This window comes from Stomoxys calcitrans, chromosome 1, assembly GCF_963082655.1.
Source record: "Stomoxys calcitrans chromosome 1, idStoCalc2.1, whole genome shotgun sequence".
NCBI lineage: Eukaryota > Metazoa > Arthropoda > Insecta > Diptera > Muscidae > Stomoxys > Stomoxys calcitrans.
In genome coordinates, this window is record NC_081552.1 from 134,195,581 (window position 1) to 134,216,203 (window position 20,623).

Genomic DNA, 20,623 nt, shown 5'->3' on the forward strand with positions numbered 1-20,623 from the left:
GACAATATGGGACTCAAATTAAAGGTATTTAAGATAAGAAAACGTATCCGATATCCAATTACTGACCATGGGAATATGGGGCTTAAATAAAAGGAATTTGAATGTAGAATACAAATCTGATATCCAAATATGGGACCAAGTGTTTGGGCGGCCGCCTCTTACCAAAAACATCCCCCAAAGGGGACAAATTTACGACCATAGCAATATGGGGCTCAAATGGGAGTAAAGCACGAATTTGATACCAATATTCGGGTAAAGTGTTTATGGGCCCACCATACCTCCACAACAAATTGTAAGTATTTGCTGACTATTGCAATATGAGGCTCAAAAAAGAGGGTTTTTAGAGTGGAACACGAATCCGATATATATTTTCAAGGCCAACTCACTGAGTGGCCGCCCATCCCCCAAAACACCCTCAAGCCGGTCATGTTTGCTGACTATGGAAATATGTGGCTCAAATTAAAGGTTTTTGGGAGTAGCCCACGTATCTGATATCAACATTACGGACCAACTGTCTAGGGGACGTCCCACCACCATAACGTATTTGCTCACCAAGACAATTTGAGTCTTAAAGAGAGTGGAACTACATATTTATAGTTTTTAGGGTCAATACCGCAAACCGGACATATTTTCTGACGGAGTTTAAATGAGATTAGAAAATGAATTTGATATCCAATTTTGAGGACAATGGCAATATGGGGATCAAATAAATGATATATAGATATATGAGAATAGAGTACGTTGCTGATATATATTCCGGGTTTAGTGTTTGGGGGACCACCCCAAACCCCAAAACATCCCTAAATCGGGCATATTTACCGACCATGTCAATGTGGATTTTTAATGAAAGGTATTGGGGGGTAGAGCAAGAATTGATACCCACTTTCTGAAAATTAGGGTAAGGGGAAGGGTCCGCCCCCCTTCAGATATCAAAAAATGTAGTACCCTATATTCACCACGGCACCATCTGTGAAAATTTCAAGAAATCGGTTCAGCCGTTTCTGAGTCTATAAAGAACACACAAACAAACAAACCTTCAAACAAACACAATTTGATTTTTATACCCTCCACCATAAGATGGGGGGTATACTAATTTCGTCATTCTGTTTGTAACTACTCGAAATATTCGTCTGAGAGCCCATAAAGTATATATATTCTTGATCGTCGCGACATTTTATGTCGATCTAGCCATGTCCGTCCGTCTGTCCGTCCGTCCGTCCGTCTGTCTGTCGAAAGCACGCTAACTTCCGAAGGAGTAAAGCTAGCCGCTTGAAATTTTGCACAAATACTTCTTATTAGTGTAGGTCGGTTGGTATTGTAAATGGGCCATATCGGTCCATGTTTTGATATAGCTGCCATATAAACCGATCTTGGGTCTTGATTTCTTGAGTCTCTAGAGTGCGCAATTCTTATCCGATTGGAATGAAATTTTGCACGACGTGTTTTGCTATGATATCCAACAACTGTGCGAAGTATAGTTCAAATCGGTCCATAACCTGATATAGCTGCCATATAAACCGATCTTGGGTCTTGACTTCTGAGCTTCTAGCGTGCGCAATTCTTATCCGATCAGAATGAAATTTTGCACGAAGTGTTTTGTTATGATATCCAACAACTGTGCCATGTATGGTTTAAATCGGTCTATAACCTGATATAGCTGCCATATAAACCGATCTTGGGTCTTGACTTCTTGAGCCTCTAGAGGGCGCAATTCTTATCCGATTTGAATGAATTTTGGCACGACGTGTTTTGTTATGATATCCAACAACAGTGCCAAGTATGGTTCAAATCGGTCCATAACCTGATATAGCTGCCATATAAACCGATCTTGGGTCTTGACTTCTTGAGCCTCTAGAGTGTGCAATTCTTGTCCGATTGGAATGAAATTTTGCACGACGTGTTTTGTTATAATATCCAACAACTGTGCTAAGTATGGTTCAAATCGGTCCATAACCTGATATAGCTGTCATATAAACCGATTTCTAGAGCGTCTAGAGTGCGCAATTCTTATCCGATTGGAATGAAATTTCGCTCGACGTGTTTTGTCATGATATCCAACAACTATGCCAAGAATGGGTCAAATCGGTCTATAACCTGATATAGCTGTCATATTAACCGATCTTGGGTCTTGACTTCTTGAGCCTCTAGAGTGCGCAATTCTTATCCGGTCTATAGCCCGATACAGCTTCCATATAAATCGATCTCTCTATTTTACTTCTTGAGCCCCCAAAGGGCGCAATTCTTATTCGAATTGGCTGACATTTTACACAGGCCTCCAACATATAATTTAATTGTGGTCCAAACCGGACCATATCTTGATATCGCTCTAATACAGAGGAAATCTTTTCTTATATCTTTTTTTCCCAAAGAAGAGATGCCCGGAAAAGAATTCGACAAATGCGATCCATGGTGGAGGGTATATAAGATTCGGCCCGGCCGAACTTCGCACGCTTTTACTTGTTTTTATTTAATCTTCTCCTATACGATTTCCCCCACAACTGTCGAGATTTGCAAGCAATCTTGCTAGCCGGCGCAATTCTTATCCGATTGGAATGGAATTTCGCACGACGTGTTTTGTTATGGTACCCAACAACTGTGCCAAGTATGGTTGAAATCGGTCCATAACCTGATATAGCTGTCATATAAACAGATCTGGGGATTTGACTTCTTGAGCCTCTAGAGGGCACAATTCTTATCCGATTTGAATGAATTTTTGCACGAAGTATTTCGTTATGATATCCAACAACTGTGCCAAGTATGGTTGAAATCGGTCAATAACCTGATATAGCTGTCATATAAACAGATCTGGGGATTTGACTTCTTGAGCTTCTAAAGGGCGCAATTCCTATCCGATTTGGCTGAAATTTTGCATGACGTATTTTATTTTTACTTTCAACAACTGTGTCAAATAAGGTTCAAATCGGTTCATAACCTGATATAGCTGCCATATAAACCGATCTGGGATCTTGACTTCTTGACCCCTAGAGGTCGCAATTATTATCTGATATGCCTGAAATTTTGTACGACGGATTCTCTCATGACCATCAACAAACGTGTTTATTATGGTCTGAATCGGTCTATAGCCCGATACAGATCCCATATAATTCGTTCTCTCTATTTTACTTCGTAAGCCCCAATGGGCGCAATTCTTATACGAATTGGCTGAAATTTTACACAGGTCTCCAACATATAATTTAATTGTGGTCCGAACCGGACCATATCTTGATATCGTTTTAATAGCAGAGCAACTCTTTTCTTATATCCTTTTTTGCCTAAGAAAAGATGCCGGGAAAAGAACTCGACAAATGCGATCCATGGTGGAGGGTATATAAGATTCGGCCCGGCCGAACTTAGCACGCTTTTACTTGTTTTCCCTTTTATGCTCTTAGCATTTAAATTAAACATAAAAATTAGAGAAATAAAGATATTAATTTATAAAACAAAACTTATTAGGTGAAATATAAATAGCATGTTCACGAAGAGTCGGCTTTTATACGAGTGCTGGGATAACACAGCTATTTTTACATTATTTTCGTTCAAGGAAATTCAGATATAATGGTTTTAACTTGTGTTTCCTACTGTTTTAATAAAATTTTTATGTAGTTTTTGTCAATCTGACTTAAAAATCGATAACCTTTAAAAGAGAAATACTTTGAAGTTCGCAAAGACTTGTAGATGCTAAAATTAATGGGATACAATCTTCGAAATTTTTACAAAAAAATTACTAGAAACTTGTTTCTAAATTCAATTACTCTCTTAATTAATAGCCAACTCTATCGCTGGATACAAAACACTTTAGCTTTTCAATGAAAACAATGAAGGATATGAAGTTGCAAATGCAAATGCAAATTTTGTACATGAACATTCCAGTAAGGAACAGCTGCAAATTTCTCACATATGCGTGAAGTCCGATTCAATTTTAAGCAAATTATAAGGGGCCTACTTTTTATGGCCGAGTCCGAACGGAGTGCCGCAGTGCGACACCTCTTTGGAGAGAAGTTTTTACGTGGCATAGTACGAGGGTCGCCTTTTATAAATCGGGATTAGAGAATACAATAACAAATATTAATCATTGAAAATATCTTTATTCAAAATATTCCCCATTAAGATCTATACACTTTTGCATGCGTTTGAACCAACAGTCGAAGCACTTTTGCCACTCAAATTGAGGTATCTCCAAAACATGCATTCTGAATGCATCAACCGCTTTTTCAGGTGTCGAGAAACGTTGACCTATCATTTTATTTTTTACGTACGGGAATAAAACGAAGTCATTCGGTGCAAAGTCTATATACTACTATATACTATACGGAAGATGACTCATCAAATGATGTTTTGAGTGCTCCAAAATGCAGTTGTTTCGTATTTTTAGAGTATTTCTTTTGACCAATCGACACGAGCCTTCTTTGAGCGATTGACAAAGGGTGTGGGATCCAAAGCGAAACAATTTTTTTGACGGTCAAATGCTTATGCAATATTAAATGTATGCTGGATCCCCTAATGCCTAAGGTTGCCTCAATCTCACGATAGGTCACATGACGATCTTGCAATATCAGTTGGCGCATAGCATCAAGGGTTTTTGGAACAACATTTGATTTTAGTAGACCTTCACGAAATTCGTCTTGGAGTGAACTACGACCTCGGTTGAATTCACCATACCATCGATAAACACTTGATGTAGCTTCATCGCCAAAAATTGAATTAAGTTCATCGATGTTCTGTTGTTGAGTTAATCCACGTCGAAAGTTGTAAAAAAATATACACGCGAAAATTTTCTCGATTTGACTCCATTTTTTGGGCGAGATGAATCTTTTTAGTTAATGTAAACAACACAAATAGCGCTCGTATGTCAAAACGTTCTGAGTACGTATAACCTCAAAAAAAAATCATTTATATGCAAATACTGGGGCCTAGTCACGGCATTCAATTGAAATTTGCTACCATTTATCAAAAAGCGAATTAGAATCAACACAAATAGGAAAATTTGGTCGGCGGAAGAGAATAAAAACAAGTAAAAACAAAAAAAAAAAAAAAATCGTCCGGGTCGAATCTTTGGAACGCGCCACCATGGATTCTGCTAAAAATGTATACAAACTAAATTTAGTTGACCTGCAAAAATTAAAGCTTCGAGGAACCGAACAAGGCTAATCGATATGGGAACAAGGATAATCGATAATTTATATGGGAGCTATACCAAGTTATAATCTGGTTTGGACCGTACTTGGCACAGTTGTTGGAAGTCGTCACAGAACAAAGCATGCAAAATTCCAGCCTATCGGACAAATATTGCGGCTAGTAAGGGGTCAAGAAATAAAACCGGGAGCTATATCAGGTTATCGACCGATTTAAACCGTACTTGACACAGTTGTTTATATGGGAGCCATTTGCAATCCCCGAAGACCTACATGGCTAAATCGAATCAGAACGTCGAGACGATCCAAAATATATACACTTTTGGGGTCGCGGATCAATATTTTGAGGCGAGACGGAATGACTAGATTAGTATACCCCCATCCCAGGGTGGTGGGTATAATAAATATTACTTTGTTTTGTAAATCTAAATGCAAAAATTGCTTTTTATTGTGGGGTAGTTGGTGTATCTTTCTCTTAAGAAGACAGAATCAACGATTTCATGGCCGCACGGAGTAAATTTCTTGCAGTGTTTCGATATTTTGCGCGTCGATATATGCATGTGGCTGTTGTTGGAAATGTATGGAGAGGTGCGAAAAGCAAATAATTTTATGTGCAAAAAAAATGTCTTGCTGACAGCAATATCAATAACAAAATCTTTTGACCATTAGAAGCTTCCAAAGGAAATTAGCAAATGGCTAATAAGATGGCAGCAATACTTTTTCTTCTTCTAAAGAAAGAATCTCTTCTTCTAAAAAGAATCTTAAGTGCAGCATATATTGAAAACGACTATGACAAGGTTTCATAAATTAATTTTCTTCCAAACTATACTGTCCCCGAGACCACGAAGTAATGAATAATACTTCCACAGTCTCTATGAGCAATTTCCTATGATTTTTGGTCCTTTTCATTGAGTTAACCAGAATTGATTGTTGTTATTTAATTCATGTTAAATTTGGCAAAAATAGTTTATAAATCATTCTTTATAGCAAATAGACAAAACAAATGTAGTATAAATAAATGCATATACAAATCAAAAAAATCCTTCTCGATGACAATTCGATGACTCGATGACAATTTCGTGATTCGAAAAATGTACAATTCGATCGAAAAATCTTGAAATCGAATGCCGTGATTAGGCTCCTGGTCCAAACCCCCGATTTGATATATTGCTTTTAAGGCTTATAGTACGTCAAGCAAAATGGTTATAAAACTTTGTTTGCCCATAATGCATTAACCGAATTTTAGAATTATTTTCATCAACATGAAAAAGAAACAGAAACAGTTAACCGACCAAAAACTGTTCAAATAAATCGAAAAGAATTTTTTGGTTTACACTATGTTAGAGTTGATAATGAATTGTACGTCTCTACAAAAAAGTTTGGTGATATTTAATATAACAATCATATTCAAATTCTACCCTACTTTAGTCCCATTATAATATTCAAACAAGTAAAAGCGTGCTAAGTTCGGCCGGGCCGAATCTTACATACCCTCCACCATGGATCGCATTTGCCGAGTTCTTCTCCCGGCATCTCTTCTTAGGCAAAAAAGGATATAAGAAAAGATTTGCTCTGCTTTTATTATATTATTACATGTTGGAGACCTGTGTAAAATGTCAGCCAATTCGAATAAGAATTGCGCCCTTTGGGGCTCAAGAAGTAAAATAGAGAGATCGATTTATATGGGAGCTGTATCGGGCTATAGACCGATTCAGATCATAATAAACACGTATGTTGATGGTCATGAGAGGATCCGTAGTACAAAATTTCAGGCAAATCGGATAATAATTGCGATCTCTAGAGGCTCAAGAAGTCAAGATCCCAGATCGGTTTATATGGCAGCTATATCAAAACATGGACCGATATGGCCCATTTACAATACCAACCGACCTACACTAATAATAAGTATTTATGAAAAATTTCAAGCGGCTAGCTTTACTCCTTCGGAAGTTAGCGTGCTGTCAACAGAAAGACGGACGGACATGGCTAGATCGACATAAAATATCGCGACGATCAAGAATATATATACTTTATGGGGTCTCAGACAAATATTTCGAGTAGTTACAAACAGAATGACGAAATTAGTATACCCCCCAATCTTATGGTGGAGGCTATAACAAATGAACTATATTTACGTGTTCGTATACTACAGTAAAGTTAACAAAGATGGACCAAGCTATTTAAATATTCTTATCATCTTAGGTTAGGTTAGGTTGAAAAGAGGGTGCAGATATTAATCCGCCCCATGCCTTTACGGACAAACTCCCAAGACAGGAATCGACTTGTTGTGCGCTCTAAAAACTATAAAGACCTCTGAAAATAAAATTTTAAGTTAGAAATTTCGAGCTACTTACAAAATTCTTAATTGTTTTCAATGCCACTCTCCTTAGTTGGTTCATGTCTGGTATTGTGCCTTCACCTAAGTGCCGGTATCTGTTAGACGCGAAAGCCGGGCAATGATAAAAGAAATGCTCCAACGGCAAGTGATAGCTCTACACATGCTATCACTTGCCGCACCGATTTTACATAAGTGAGCTCGTAGTCCTATGTGTCCAATGGCTTTACTGACCTCCTTAATGCTTCCTTTCAGTAATAGCCTCGTCTTCTCACGATCTGGATCCCGCATAGGATTTTCGCCGTCTTACCGACCGTTTCGCTGTTCCACAATGTTGCATGCGCATTCGGCGCCCACTCTGCTTCGACCCGAGATGTTTCGGGTGAACGAAGTTTATTGGCGGCAGTCCTCTGGCCTTCACCGCCAAATCGTCTGCCCTTTCATTTCCCCTTATTTGCCCGGATCTCCGCCTGCAGGACCGTATTATGGCCAGGCAGTCTAAAACAGATCACAGTCCCTGGGTTCTCAATGTAAACCCCTAGGCCCACTCTGTCCTCTAGCTTTGATCTATCCGTGTAACATGATTTTACAGATGGCAATACTAGGGTTCCGTCAATCCAAGACTGTGCCGATGGCAGCAGTGCCTCGCACTAGACTTCATGGTTCATCTCAGGTATTCGATCGGAAACCTCTTCCCTTACTTTCAGGTTTCCTATCGACGCCTCGATTATACCGCGATGGTATGAGCTACTCCCATCCTCAATCCATTCTCCCATCGCCCTAAGTCTCATAGCCGCAGTGGCTGCCTCACACTTAATTTGTATGTCAATGGGTCGGATATCTACAACAATCTCCAGTGCCCTAGTGGGCGTGGTCCTCATCGCTCCGCCTGTACCAAGACAACATGTTCTCTGTACCTGTTGTATGGTCTTTATGTTGCACTTTTTCTCCATAGCAGTCCACCAAACTACTGAGGCGTAAGTAAGTATTGGTCTAATTCATGTCCCATTTCGAGCCTACGGCCCGTCTACATTGTGCCCGACATCTATGAGCCTTCTCAGTGCGCCCTGAGTGTGACACTTCCAATTCAGTTTCCAGTCGAAGATTACACCTAAGTATTCGACCTTGTCAGATATCGAATTCGTCTTATTGAGGAAACGTGGTGCTTTAAATTGGTCCACCTTTGTCTTCCTCGTAAACAGGCAAATTTCAGTCTTCTCTGGGTTAAGCCTAGTCATATGCCATATGCAAGACCCTTTCGGCCCTTCTGCATAGCTCATTCGGATCCTTACCTCTTAGAAGTATTATAACATCGTCTGCGTATCACACGGATGCAAATCCCTCCTAAGTCAGCATTCGTAATAAGTCATTTATGGTGGTCACCCATAGGAGTGGCGATAAAATGCCCCCTGTGGCGTGCCCTGTGCCACTTTCTTCCTTTTATTTATGCCCTGGGACGCACAATTTATCCACCTATTCCTTAGCATATGGTTTATCCAGTCTCTAAGGACCGGACCCACCCGAAACTGGTCTAAGGATTGGATCAGTGTGTTGGTCCGCATATTGTTAAAAGCCTCCTCAATGTCAATGCATACCGCGAGTGTGTACGTTTTGGCATCGAAGGATTCTTCTATTTTATGCACAACCTCGTGCAGCGCAGTCTCCAGCGACCCTCTCTTGACATAGGCATGCTGTTTGTATTTGAGCATTTCGCTGAATGTCTTACTCTTTATCATGGTGTCCACAATACGTTCCATGGTTTTGAGTAGAAAGGACGTAAGGCTTATGGGTATGTAGGCCTTTGGTGTCGTATAACTTGCCTTCCCGGGCTTGGGTATAAACACCACCCTTGCCTCCTGGCAGGCTTTCGGAGTATGTGCAAGTCCTAGCCACGCTATGAATCTTGTGGCCAGATGGACATATTCCATCCGATTTGGGTAACTTAAATAGTTTGAAACTCCTCAAGGCTTCTTTTACCATTAATACTATGCGTTTTCATCAAAAGCCTCAACATTTTCTCCGTTGTCTCTCCTCCCACTCCTATGTCTTCTATTAACGTTTCAGTTTGGACATGGTTTTTGAGAGAAACTTTTTCATCTTGGCGGCGTCATTAACGCTGTCGACCTGCTCGCAGAGCTTGCAGCCACGTTTTTGCCGCTCTTGTAATCTTATTGTATTCCTCGAACCGTGTGTAATTTACATCCCAATAAACTTTCGCTTTTGTATGACGTGCTCTGTTATAAAGTTTGCGCACCTCTTTTCCAATGTTGCGATCTTTCTGGTAATTCAGAGTTTTTCTCCGAATAGGACAATTATCTTCGAAAGATCCCACTATTGCAGTCGTAATCCTGAAGACGTTGTCGTCAATGTCTTCTATGCTTGGATAATCTAAATTATTTTGCCCGAGTCTTCTTCTGAGTAGTCTTCCGAATTTTATCCAGTCAGTTTTCAACTTATTACTGAAGTTTTCGGATTCCGCTGGCCGTGCTTTATGTAGCGATGGGCAATTAAGAAGTGCTCCGTGCATACCCTCCAATCCTGAAACTCATTGATTAGATTTTCCGAACATATTGTCACATCTAAAACCTCCTCCATAATCTTTTTAACAAAGGTAGTGGTGTTGCCAATATTAAGTATTAATCGGTCATTAGTTTTTAGTGTTGTTGTTGTTGTAGCAGTGTGTTGTGTTCTATCTTTGCTTGATTCTGTTGAGTATCCAGTCAATATCTTCAGGAGTAATGGGAGGAGGTCGTTCTCCAAGGACCACGTTCGTCCGCTAGCTACTCACCTCATCTGCTACCGTGTGTGCATGAATAGACCCGCTTGATATGCCAATATGCCATCACGTTAGTATTCAGTAAATCTGCCAGGGCCTGGCCCCGCTTATTAATGTTGGTACAACCCCACAGGTCCTAGCAGTTTATGATTAAAATAAAAAACAATAAAGGTGAGCGCCGTGTTGTACTACTTCGGTGTTCACATTTTCCACTTCTTCAGTTTTTTAATGAATGCCAATTCAAGAAGGGGTAGTGGTTGTTAGTTTAAACTATGCGTCAAAACTATCACTATTTCCTTTCTTGAGTTTCAGAATCTTTTCTGCTATCACTTGTAGCTAGTGAAAAATGGGCAAGCAATGACACCTGGGGTTGTTTTAATTGATTGCCAAACGGCCTTTATTTTGTTTACGCTTATATACTCTTATAGTTAATAATGGGCTTAAAGATAAATGCTTATTAATACGAAAGTTATATCAAAACAAGTAAAAGCATTTCAAGAACTAAATGCAGTGCATGCAGATTTAAATTGAGTTAATTGACTCTACGTATCTGCTATGCAAATGCATTTGCATAATTGCTGAATTGCCGAAAATGGTCAATTACTTGATTTGTCCATTGAGCTATATTGACGCATTTATTAAAATGTTTGTTTCGATTGATAGCATAAATTCTGTTGCGTTGAACAGCGTTCAACAAATGTATGTCAATCACAGAAGATATATATGGTGTATATAATGATAAATTACATTTATTAGAATTTATATGTTTAAAGTTCTTATTTAGCAGTTTAGTTGAAGCGATTTTAGTTTCTTTCTAATGTAAAAAATTAAAGCTTTTACTTGATATGATGTGGTGATAAGATGATTATTTAAAGCTAAATATTAATAATGTAAGTTCATTTCCATATTAATTTTATTGAATGTTTCATAAAATGAGAGTAAGTTTACAAGTTCTAGTCCAATTGAATTCTGGAGTGTTTTGCCAATGTGTATAATTTCCTTTAAGTTTTCATTTACAAGAATTTAGTATTTACAACAACTATTCATTCAATTATTTTTCTCTTTATGAATAAGAAGTGGGTGCAATTTTAAAGTACAAGAAAATCAGTATAGTAAAGATTTAGTTGATAGAATAATGATGGTGTTGGTGTTGGTCCATCGGTGATTGGTTGAGTCTGATGTATGTTTACTTTAGACCTCTTGGATAATAGCCATCTACTATAGCTGCTGCATATGCTACCGATGTGTTATGTTTGTGATGGTAGTGGTGCCCATTGTTAGCCACTTCTATAGACCTTATCCTGAGTTGAATGGATGCAAGTTCGGCGAACTGGTCTAATACAGAGGACTGATTGGTTTTGCTAATAGTGTCATCAAGAGAATGGTGTCCAACGACATGTCCAAGACTGGTGTATGATGATTTTAAAACGGATGATATATTCTGTTGGCCTGTTAGATGGACTTTAATGTCAAAATCTGGCTTTAATGTCAAAATTCCAGATCCTTCTAAGCTAAAAGGTATGATATTCTTTTCGCATACCACTGTAATTTGTGCATCTGGAAGAATTGCATACATCCATTGATTTTGGACCTTTAAAGGTATCCATGACACATTTGTATAGAATGTCGTTAAAGGGCAATTCGCGTATGTTATGTTCTGTAACAAATTGATTTCACATGCGCACATTTCTGCTCCAAAGGTTAATAGCAGGTACACATCATGACATATAAACAAATCCCGATTGACCATATCACATTTTTGTAATTGTGCTTGCGCAACTGGAAAATAATGTCTTTGTTCGATGTTTACCGCCAACATTGGGTTACAAATATTTATTACTGCTAATGAGTCACCTTTCTGGTTGGGTACTGGAATAAGCTGAAATAGCTTAAAGTCATCAGTTTCTACCAAGGGTAGCGTTATAGTAAACACTACATGATCATTGTAAGTCCACCCTTTATTTTCATCAACTTGTATATATCTAATAAATCGTCATCAGAAACGGGCAGCCTTAGTGACTTTGGTATGCGAGTCTTAATCTGTTTCATCTCGGCCTAAGGTTGCGTTGGAGTTAGTAGAAGCGGATTGATCTTCCCATGATGGACATCAGTTAAAGCATCTAAAATAAATTTTTGCATCCGTTCAATTCTGTCAGTGACTACTGAGAGCTGCATCATGTTGAGATTGATGGCTTGAAGTAGTTTAAGTTGGTCTAATTCGGCACTTAGCGAATTTTCTTCCTTGCTTATTTCGTCAATACTCTTCTAAATTTCTTTAAAGCTGTGTTTGGTCAAAGTTGTAGCGTGTTTCACAACGTTTATAATGGAATTAATGACAGAAGTTTGATCATTTAGGAGGTTCAATAGAAAGGAGTCCTCGTCTTTCAAGGTTTTTATTGTAGATGACATCTGTTCGGCGTATTCTGAATCTAAAATACCAAAAAGTGAGTTCGCAATATTTCTAATTACGTTTATGGCACCTCTTCTTCTTCGTGATTTCTGCAGTAATTTATTTTCTAAATCCAGATCTTTTTTGGTATATTTGAGATCTTCTACAATGTGGAGACAAGACTTATTAATTTTCACCATGCTGCACAGTGTGTTGATCCCGACAGACAAAAACTTTGTATCTGCCCATACATTGATAGGTCATAGTATATAACAACATTCCATTGACTTGTCGCAATTCTCGTGGTTTCAATTTCTTCGAAGTGAACTACTATCTTGTTTCCGAATCTTGTAATATCTATTTGATTTGCAGAAATAATCGGAAGAATTAACAATAGTGCCAAAAGGGTCGTGAATATGTGTTTTCCAGGTAATCTGATTCTTTTTCGTTCAGGTTCGTTGTTATCAATTTTTTCAGCACAATCATAGTCAGATGTAGAGATCTGTTTCTGCTCAGCGTTATCGGCACAATCATTTTCGGATTCAGTGATATTCTCAATCGGCAATAGTGCAAGTCGATGAATTGGTCGTTTGAACACTCCAGTAGCAGTTTTTACTTCAGCAACTCTGACTGTTCCATCACGAAGTTGTTGCATTATCTGAATATATATTTTAGCAGTGAGCAACGAATCTTTTAAGTACACCAATGAATGACTCTGTGGACAGATCAGATACTAACTCTAGATGCAAAACAGCAAAACACTGCGATGTAAGCTTTTGTGGGTTTTTTTTACCTCTGACCTTGTGATGAATCCAAAATGGTCCGCAGTAGTCTACTCCTGAATTGATGAATGCTTCAGCAGGAACTATTCGGAACTGTGGAAGGTTGCCCATGACTTGTTGACACAGTTTTGGTTGCACTCTTGTGCATCGGACGCATTTTTGCACAACTGATCGTTTTGTTATCTTTTCTCTGATTGGCCAAAATCGTTGCCTAATTGCATTCAGCAACGCTTGAGGTCCACTGTGCCTGCTCTCTTCATGAACTTTAATTACAAGTAATTTGACAATTGGGTCATTATAAGGCAGTGTCATTGGATGCTTGGCATCTGTCTGCAAATATGAGTTTTCCAAGCGACCTCCAACTCGCATGATTCCATTATTATCCAAATATTGCGTAAGCCCGATCTCTTTGCTGCTCTTATCGACTTCACCATTTTCTTGGAGTTATTTGACATCGGTGGGAAAGTCTGATCCTTATAGTTTGCGAACTATAACAGTCAAGGCTTCATCCAATTCCTCCGGGGTGAGGTTTGTGTGGGTCTTAAATGTTTCCGAATCCTTGAGTTTTTCCCAAATCTGATGGCATATCCAAGAATTATTTGTAAGGTCATGAATGATCCTTTATGCGGAATTCTGTAAATCAGGTTATCATCTTCAACTGCAACTGCCGTAACTGCCGGCACCTTCCTCTCAATGTCACTTGTATTGGCCAACCTTGAGTCAATCTTCTGTGTTGTAGTTGAGTCGGGTTTCAGCACACAATGATGTGGAATGAAATACTTCGGGTCCATCACGTTGTCTAGTTCAACTTCTCAATCGTCTCTCAAGTCTGATGAATCGATGAATTTCGCGACTGACCCAATGCCTGAGGGTTTTCGCGAAATGGAAGGCTGACGATGAATCGGTTGTCTACGTTAGTCTGCACATGATGTTTGTTGGCTAAATTTCGCGACTGACCCAATGCCTGAGGGTTTTCGCGAAATGGAAGGCTGACGATGAATCGGTTGTCTACGTTGATCTGCACATGATGCACGAAATGAGGTTCATATTGATCTTCTGCTGGAGATATTAGCTTTTCGTTGGATCCGACCTCATCCATTTTCCAAAGTTGTTCAATCGCAGTTTCTAGTGATGTTTCACTATCAAATATTGCACACGTTGGTGCTGTTGACTGACTGGTAATGCTGTGTTGTCGGATTTGTCCATCGACGATCCAGCCAAGTGAAGTATTTTGAAGTTTTGGAAGATCATCAGAAAGTCTTATAGTTCCAGGTTGCGTGAAACTAAGGTAAAATTCAGCATCAAGTAGAATATTTATTTTTTCTTGTTTATAGAAACTGTGGTCTGCCAGGTGAATGTTCTTTGGAATGTTCCATGTGAAAGCATCAACGTTCTGGTTTGGTTGTGCTGGAATAATAGTTGGTAAGACGAAGGCTTCAAAGTTTGCACAGAACCAATGATCTCTTGATGTCATTTCAACGTTTATGCGATGAGTTGCTCTTTTCTGGACCTTTCCAACCCTATCAATGCATAGCGATGCTTCCGCTGGTGAGAGAGATAACTTTCGAATGAACCTTTCCGTTACTTGAGAACCTAAGTCCAGTACTGCCCGGAATTCATATGAAGCACCATTTAGAGATTTGATTACTACCTGTGCTGTGGCTAATATTACATAACTATTGTAACCGACTAAAGATGAAGCGGATGCAGATGAGACTGCCACTGCGTTGTTTGGGGCTGCGCTGTTTTGTGTGTTTGAATGTTGTTGTTTTTGAGTTGAGTTTCGATTTTTATGTGAATTTTGGTTCCCCTTTTGCAGATGCAGCAACGTATTGTGTTTGTTGCTGCACTTTCTACAACTGCTTGCAGAGAAGGCCTTTGCTGAATGGTCAAACCTGACCATTCGTAGTGTCATGCAAACCTTTGATTGTAGCTGCAGAGGATGCCCCCGTTGGTTGATTTCGTATATTCTCAACTAATGTAGCCACAAAAATCCATTTGTTGTTGTAACGCTCCTGCAGGAGCAACCAATCGGTTTTGTCATTTTCATCTGTTCATGTCAGGTTGCTTGCTTCTCCAGAAATGTTTGTTTTCAGATACCACAGCAGTTGTCTATCCACCGTCTCCGAGAATAGTTCATAAAATTCGCTCCACTTCAAATAGTCGCCGTTAAACTGCGGGATTGTTACCTTTGGAAGTGGTAATGACTGTTTTTACTTACTTTAATTGGCTATGACAGAATATTTCTTCCACTAGCCGAACGTAGAATAGCGTTCCAAGCGCCTCGATCTTCTGCGCTCATTCTAAAATCTCTGACACCAAGTTTCGAGGTGTCTCCCACAACTTGATCTTTCCATCGGGCTTTTGGTCTTCCCGGTTTGCGTGTACCACCGTGTTTGCCTTCAAAAGACTTCTTTGCTGGAGCTTCTTCATCCATTCTGACAACATGACCTAGCCAACGCAGCCGTTGTATTTTGATGCGTGTAACTATGCTATCGTCGTCATACAGCTCATACAGCTCGTGGTTCATACGTCGCCGATATTCTCCGTTAACGCAAACTGGTCCATACATTTTACGAAGAATCTTTCTCTCAAATACTCCAAGCACTGCCTCATCTGCTTTCACAAGTACCCATGCTTCAGAACCATATAACAGCACGGGTAGTATCAGTGTCTTGTAAAGTGTAGTCTTCGTCAGTCGAGAGGTGGCCTTGTTTCTAAAGTGCTAACTTGGTCCAAAGTAGCATCTGTTTGCCAGTATTATTCTTCGCTTTATCTCAAAACTGGTGTCATTCGTTTCGGTCACGGCGGTGCCGAGGTAGATTAAGTTACTGACTATCTCAAAGTTGTGGTTCCCAACTTACACCATGTTCTTTATCTGCTCCGTTGTACAAGGCTTTTTGGGAGTGGAGACCATCCATTTCCGTCTTATCTCCATTTACTGCCAGACCCATTTTCACTGACTCTCTTTCGATTCTTTCAAAGGCTGCAGTTACTACTTCCGGTGACCGACCTATGACATCGATATCGTCGGCATAGGCAAGTAGCATGTGGTCTCTTGTGATTAGTGTGCCATATCTATTCACTTCTGCATCCCGTATAATCTTCTCCAGCAGGATATTAAAGAGATCACACGAGAGGCTGTCTCCTTGTCTGAAACCTTGTTTGGTATTAAATGGTTCGGAGAGATTCTTTCCTATTCTTACTGAGGAACGCGTATGAGCAAGTGTCATCCTGCAGAGTCTTATTAATTTTGCAGGGATACCAAACTCAGACATTGCTTGAAATACCTTTGAACGTAAAGGAGTATCGAAGGCGGCTTTGTAGTCAACAAAGAGGTGGTAGGTGTGGATTTACCAGGTCTAAAGCCGCATTGATAGGGCCCAATTATCTCATTGACTTTAGGTTTTAATCTTTCACACAGTACGCACAAGAGTATCTTGTATGCGTTGGGGAGGAGACTTATTCCTCTGTAGTTGGCACATTCCGTCTTGTCTCCTTTCTTGTGTACGGGACATAGTATGCTGAGGTTGCAATCATCAGGTATGCGTTCTTCTAGCCAGATTGCGCAGATAAGCTGATGCATACGCCTTATCAGCGTGTCGCCTCCGGTCTTAAATAGTTCAGCGGGTAACCCGTCGGCTCCTGCTGCCTTGTTGTTCTTTAGTCGGGTTACTGCTACTTGGACCTCATTCTGACTAGGAGGTAAACATTCTATACCATCATCAGGGATTGGTTCTGCGGTATCCTCTTCGCCGCCAACATCGGACACTATCAGTTGGGTAAAATGTTCTTTCCATATCCTCAGCACGTTGTCTGTGTCAGTTACCAGATTTCCTTCTTTGTCTCTGCAGGAGGATGTGCCTGCACCAAAGCCATCGGTGTGGTGTTTAATTCTTTGGTAGAATTTCGGGACTTCATTCTGACTCCTGTACATCTCAATTCGCTCGCACTCACGTCTTTCCATTTCCTTTTTCTTTCTGCGGAATAGACGTTTCTCCTCTCTCCTTTTCTCCCGATACCTCTCCTTCATCTGTCTCGTTGCTACTGATTGCAGTGTTGCTCTATATGCCGCATTCTTGGCTTCAGTAGCATCTCGACACTCTTGGTCGTACCATGGGTTTTTTGGAGGAGGCTTTCGGTACCCAAGTACGGATTTCGCGGCATTTTCCATGGAGTGGGCTATAGTTTGCCACTGCGCCATTATATCATCGGAACAAGGAGTGCTTTCATCAAGCAGTTGGGTCAGTCGAGTGGAGTATGCCGCTGCCATTTGTTGTGTCTGCAGCTTTTCAATGTCCAGCTTCCGTGCAGTGTCAGATCGTACTTTCCTCGCCACGTTCAAACGGGTGCGAATCTTTGCTGCAACAAGGTAATGATCCTTTGTCTTCCGTCGGGGCATGGGCACAAATAAGACTGATGTTGAAGAATTTGGCTTTTATGCGGATTGTGGCTAGCCTTTCATCCACCGAAGTAAAGCTGAAGAGACTAGGTGTTTCAGTCTTCGACTAGCCACAAATCCGCAGCCAAATTCATGCCTCGTGTTATGGCAGCTATAGTATAGTTCGTCACCGTTTGGTGTTGTAGTGACGCCATTCCCAGTCCATCGCACTTCCTGTAAGGCGGTTATGTCTGCCTTGTACTTCTCTAATACATCCGCCAGCGCGTATACTGCACCTTCTCTATAAAGAGTGCGGACATTCCAGGTGCAGATCCGCAAATCAAGGTCCTTTTTTTCGTTTGCGTGGGTCGTCAACGTTGGGAGGTCCGTTTTTACTATTCATTTGTTTTTCATAGTAGTTCTATGTTTTCCGGGGGCGGGTTACTGGCCCAGCGCCCCAACCGCATGGGTTTGTGGGATTGCATGTATCCCTCTTTGTGGCGAGCCGCTTGCTCCAAGATCCGACGCTCGCCGCCAGCCGCCCCTAACCTAGGAACAGGCGCTGATGTTGGCCATTGGTTATTTGAAGGCGCCAATAACTCGCCTTGTCATCTTGAGTATCATTGGCACTCAGTATTTAGTTAAGAGCCAGTGCCACCTGACTCCTCACTGAGACTCTCCTCTCGAAAATCGCTGACTGACCGCGGCCGCATTTGCAGCTACTCCGCATAAAAACGCAGCTTTCCACCATCCGCAACCTGTGGACGCGCCCGGTAGCTTTCAGCTAAGCTTCCCGTGATAACGATGGGCACCACACAAGTCGGAGCTCAAAGTTCCAACCTGTGTGGTGCTCACAGTCATCCCGTATCGGCACTGAATATAGTGGCACTGAATTGATTGCCCGTGACTGTCTATATGTTACTGGTTCTTTATATTTGTCCGCCATGTATTCCTCTTGGTCAAGACCTGATTCCGATGGATCCTACAGGTGCTGCCATACTTCATCGTAAAGGTTCTATATTTGAAGCCACAGACCATTGACTGTCTCGATCTTGATGGAGTAGCATTGTATTGGTTCGCCGTCCTCCCCCGATGACAAACCCTGCAGGAATCGGTTTATGGCCGTCATCCGAGCCTTTATTTTCCTAGTTATCCCTTGAAGCGGGGTTACCTCCTTTTGCTGAATTTGTTAACTTGCTGGGTTCTCGTTCACCTTTTCTCTTGTTGATGGCAATGACTTATATGGTTTGGCTCTCAGGTTTTTAATGCACTCTTCAATGTCAGTCATGGCGGCACTATACGTAGCTCCCACAGATGTGTGTCAATTCTCCATTATGTAAGGATCATCAGCCGACAGCGTTGGGTCTTATTGTATAGCATTCTCAGTTTGCTCAAATGCCTGCTACAGGATTGTCAACTCTTCCGATTTTTTTTTTCATGAAATTCCAACGCTCTACGATCATGGGGGGCCTTTTTTATGTTGGCTATGAATTTCTCGATCTCCAATGCCTTCTCCCTCTGCTGTGCCATGAATTGTTGTAGATTGGACATCGTGCTACCTTCTCGACTGAGTTCTGTTGGTTGATGTGGAATTGATTGTTAGACCACAGACTTGAGTTATGTCTGTCCAAATGGAAACTGTCTTCGACTGTTTTGTTGCAAATGTATGGTGCAGTTGATGCGTATCCAATGCGGACTGGGATCACCAAAATGTTATTGGTGCCTGTTGATTGAGATGGTCACCAAATGTATAGTGACACTGGTGGGGGTAAACCCAAAAATGCCTATAACTTTGGTTTAGGGTCGCCAAAATGTCAATTCAAGAAGGGGTAGTGGTTGTTAGTTTAAACGATGCGTCAAAACTATCACTATTTCCTTTCTTGAGTTTCTCAATCTTTTCTGCTAGCATAACACCTGGGGTGGTTTTAATTGATTGCCAAACGGCCTTTATTTTGTTTACGCTTATATACTCTTACAGTTAATAATGGGCTTAAAGATAAATACTTATTAATACGAAAGTTATATCAAAACAAGTAAAAGCAAAGTCAAGAACTAAATGCAGTGCATGCAGATTTAAATTGAGTTGATTTACTCTAGGTATCTGCTATGCAAATGCATTTGCATAACTGCTGAATTGCCGAAAATGGTCAATGGCTCGATTTGTCCATTGACCTATATTGACGCATTAATTAAAATGCTTCTTTCGATTGATGGCATAAATTTCGTTTCTATGTTCTTAACAATGCACTTTTTGACAATTTCCGCGCGCATACTTGATCTTATTACACCACTTTTAAACAACAGCACACTTTTAATATATAAACTCCATTTTATGTATATATTTACTAAGAATGGCAGTAGGGAACTTATTGATATTAGTAGCTTTTCAATCTTGAGCAATTTTAATAAATTGTTTTTTTTTCTTTCAGAAGCTCCAGAAATAACTTACGACATTTATTGAGGGGTGATCTCCGCTTTTTCGATATGACAACATATTATATACCATTCCGTCATGTCATGTATATGCTTATTAATACTAAAATAAACTTAATTTATAACAAAAGTATTTTGAGTCTTTGAAAATTCGACTTCGACTGCCGATATTCGCAGTTAAGTTTTGACGGTATTATTTTAAATATCAAGTTAACGTATTTTTAACAAGATATTCCTTCTCGACCAAGGGCGCATGCTTGGATACCAAGAATTCCCTCAGATCCTGAATCCATACTTGGAAGACCAAGGAATGTAATCCCAACTACCGACTGGCAGATTGGTAGATTGGATGAGGCTGATGGTGACCGTATACACGCAATATTCGTACTAAACTC

At 40.2% G+C, this 20,623-nt stretch overlaps 1 protein-coding gene across 3 annotated transcripts in view; it reads left to right on the forward strand.

The window, feature by feature from the left end:
• The window catches only part of LOC106092641 (kinesin light chain), a 220,157-nt gene extending 199,796 nt beyond the window's left edge, over positions 1–20,361 (forward strand). For 2 of the 3 annotated variants that reach the window (XM_059361248.1, XM_059361246.1), the window contains one exon: positions 20,225–20,361. In XM_059361248.1, the coding sequence (XP_059217231.1) occupies positions 20,225–20,239 (15 nt within the window). In that variant the 3' untranslated portion in view covers positions 20,240–20,361. The remainder of the gene's footprint in view (positions 1–20,224) is intronic. The other variant, XM_059361247.1, reaches the window with a different exon arrangement.
• The last annotated feature ends 262 nt before the right edge of the window (positions 20,362–20,623 follow it).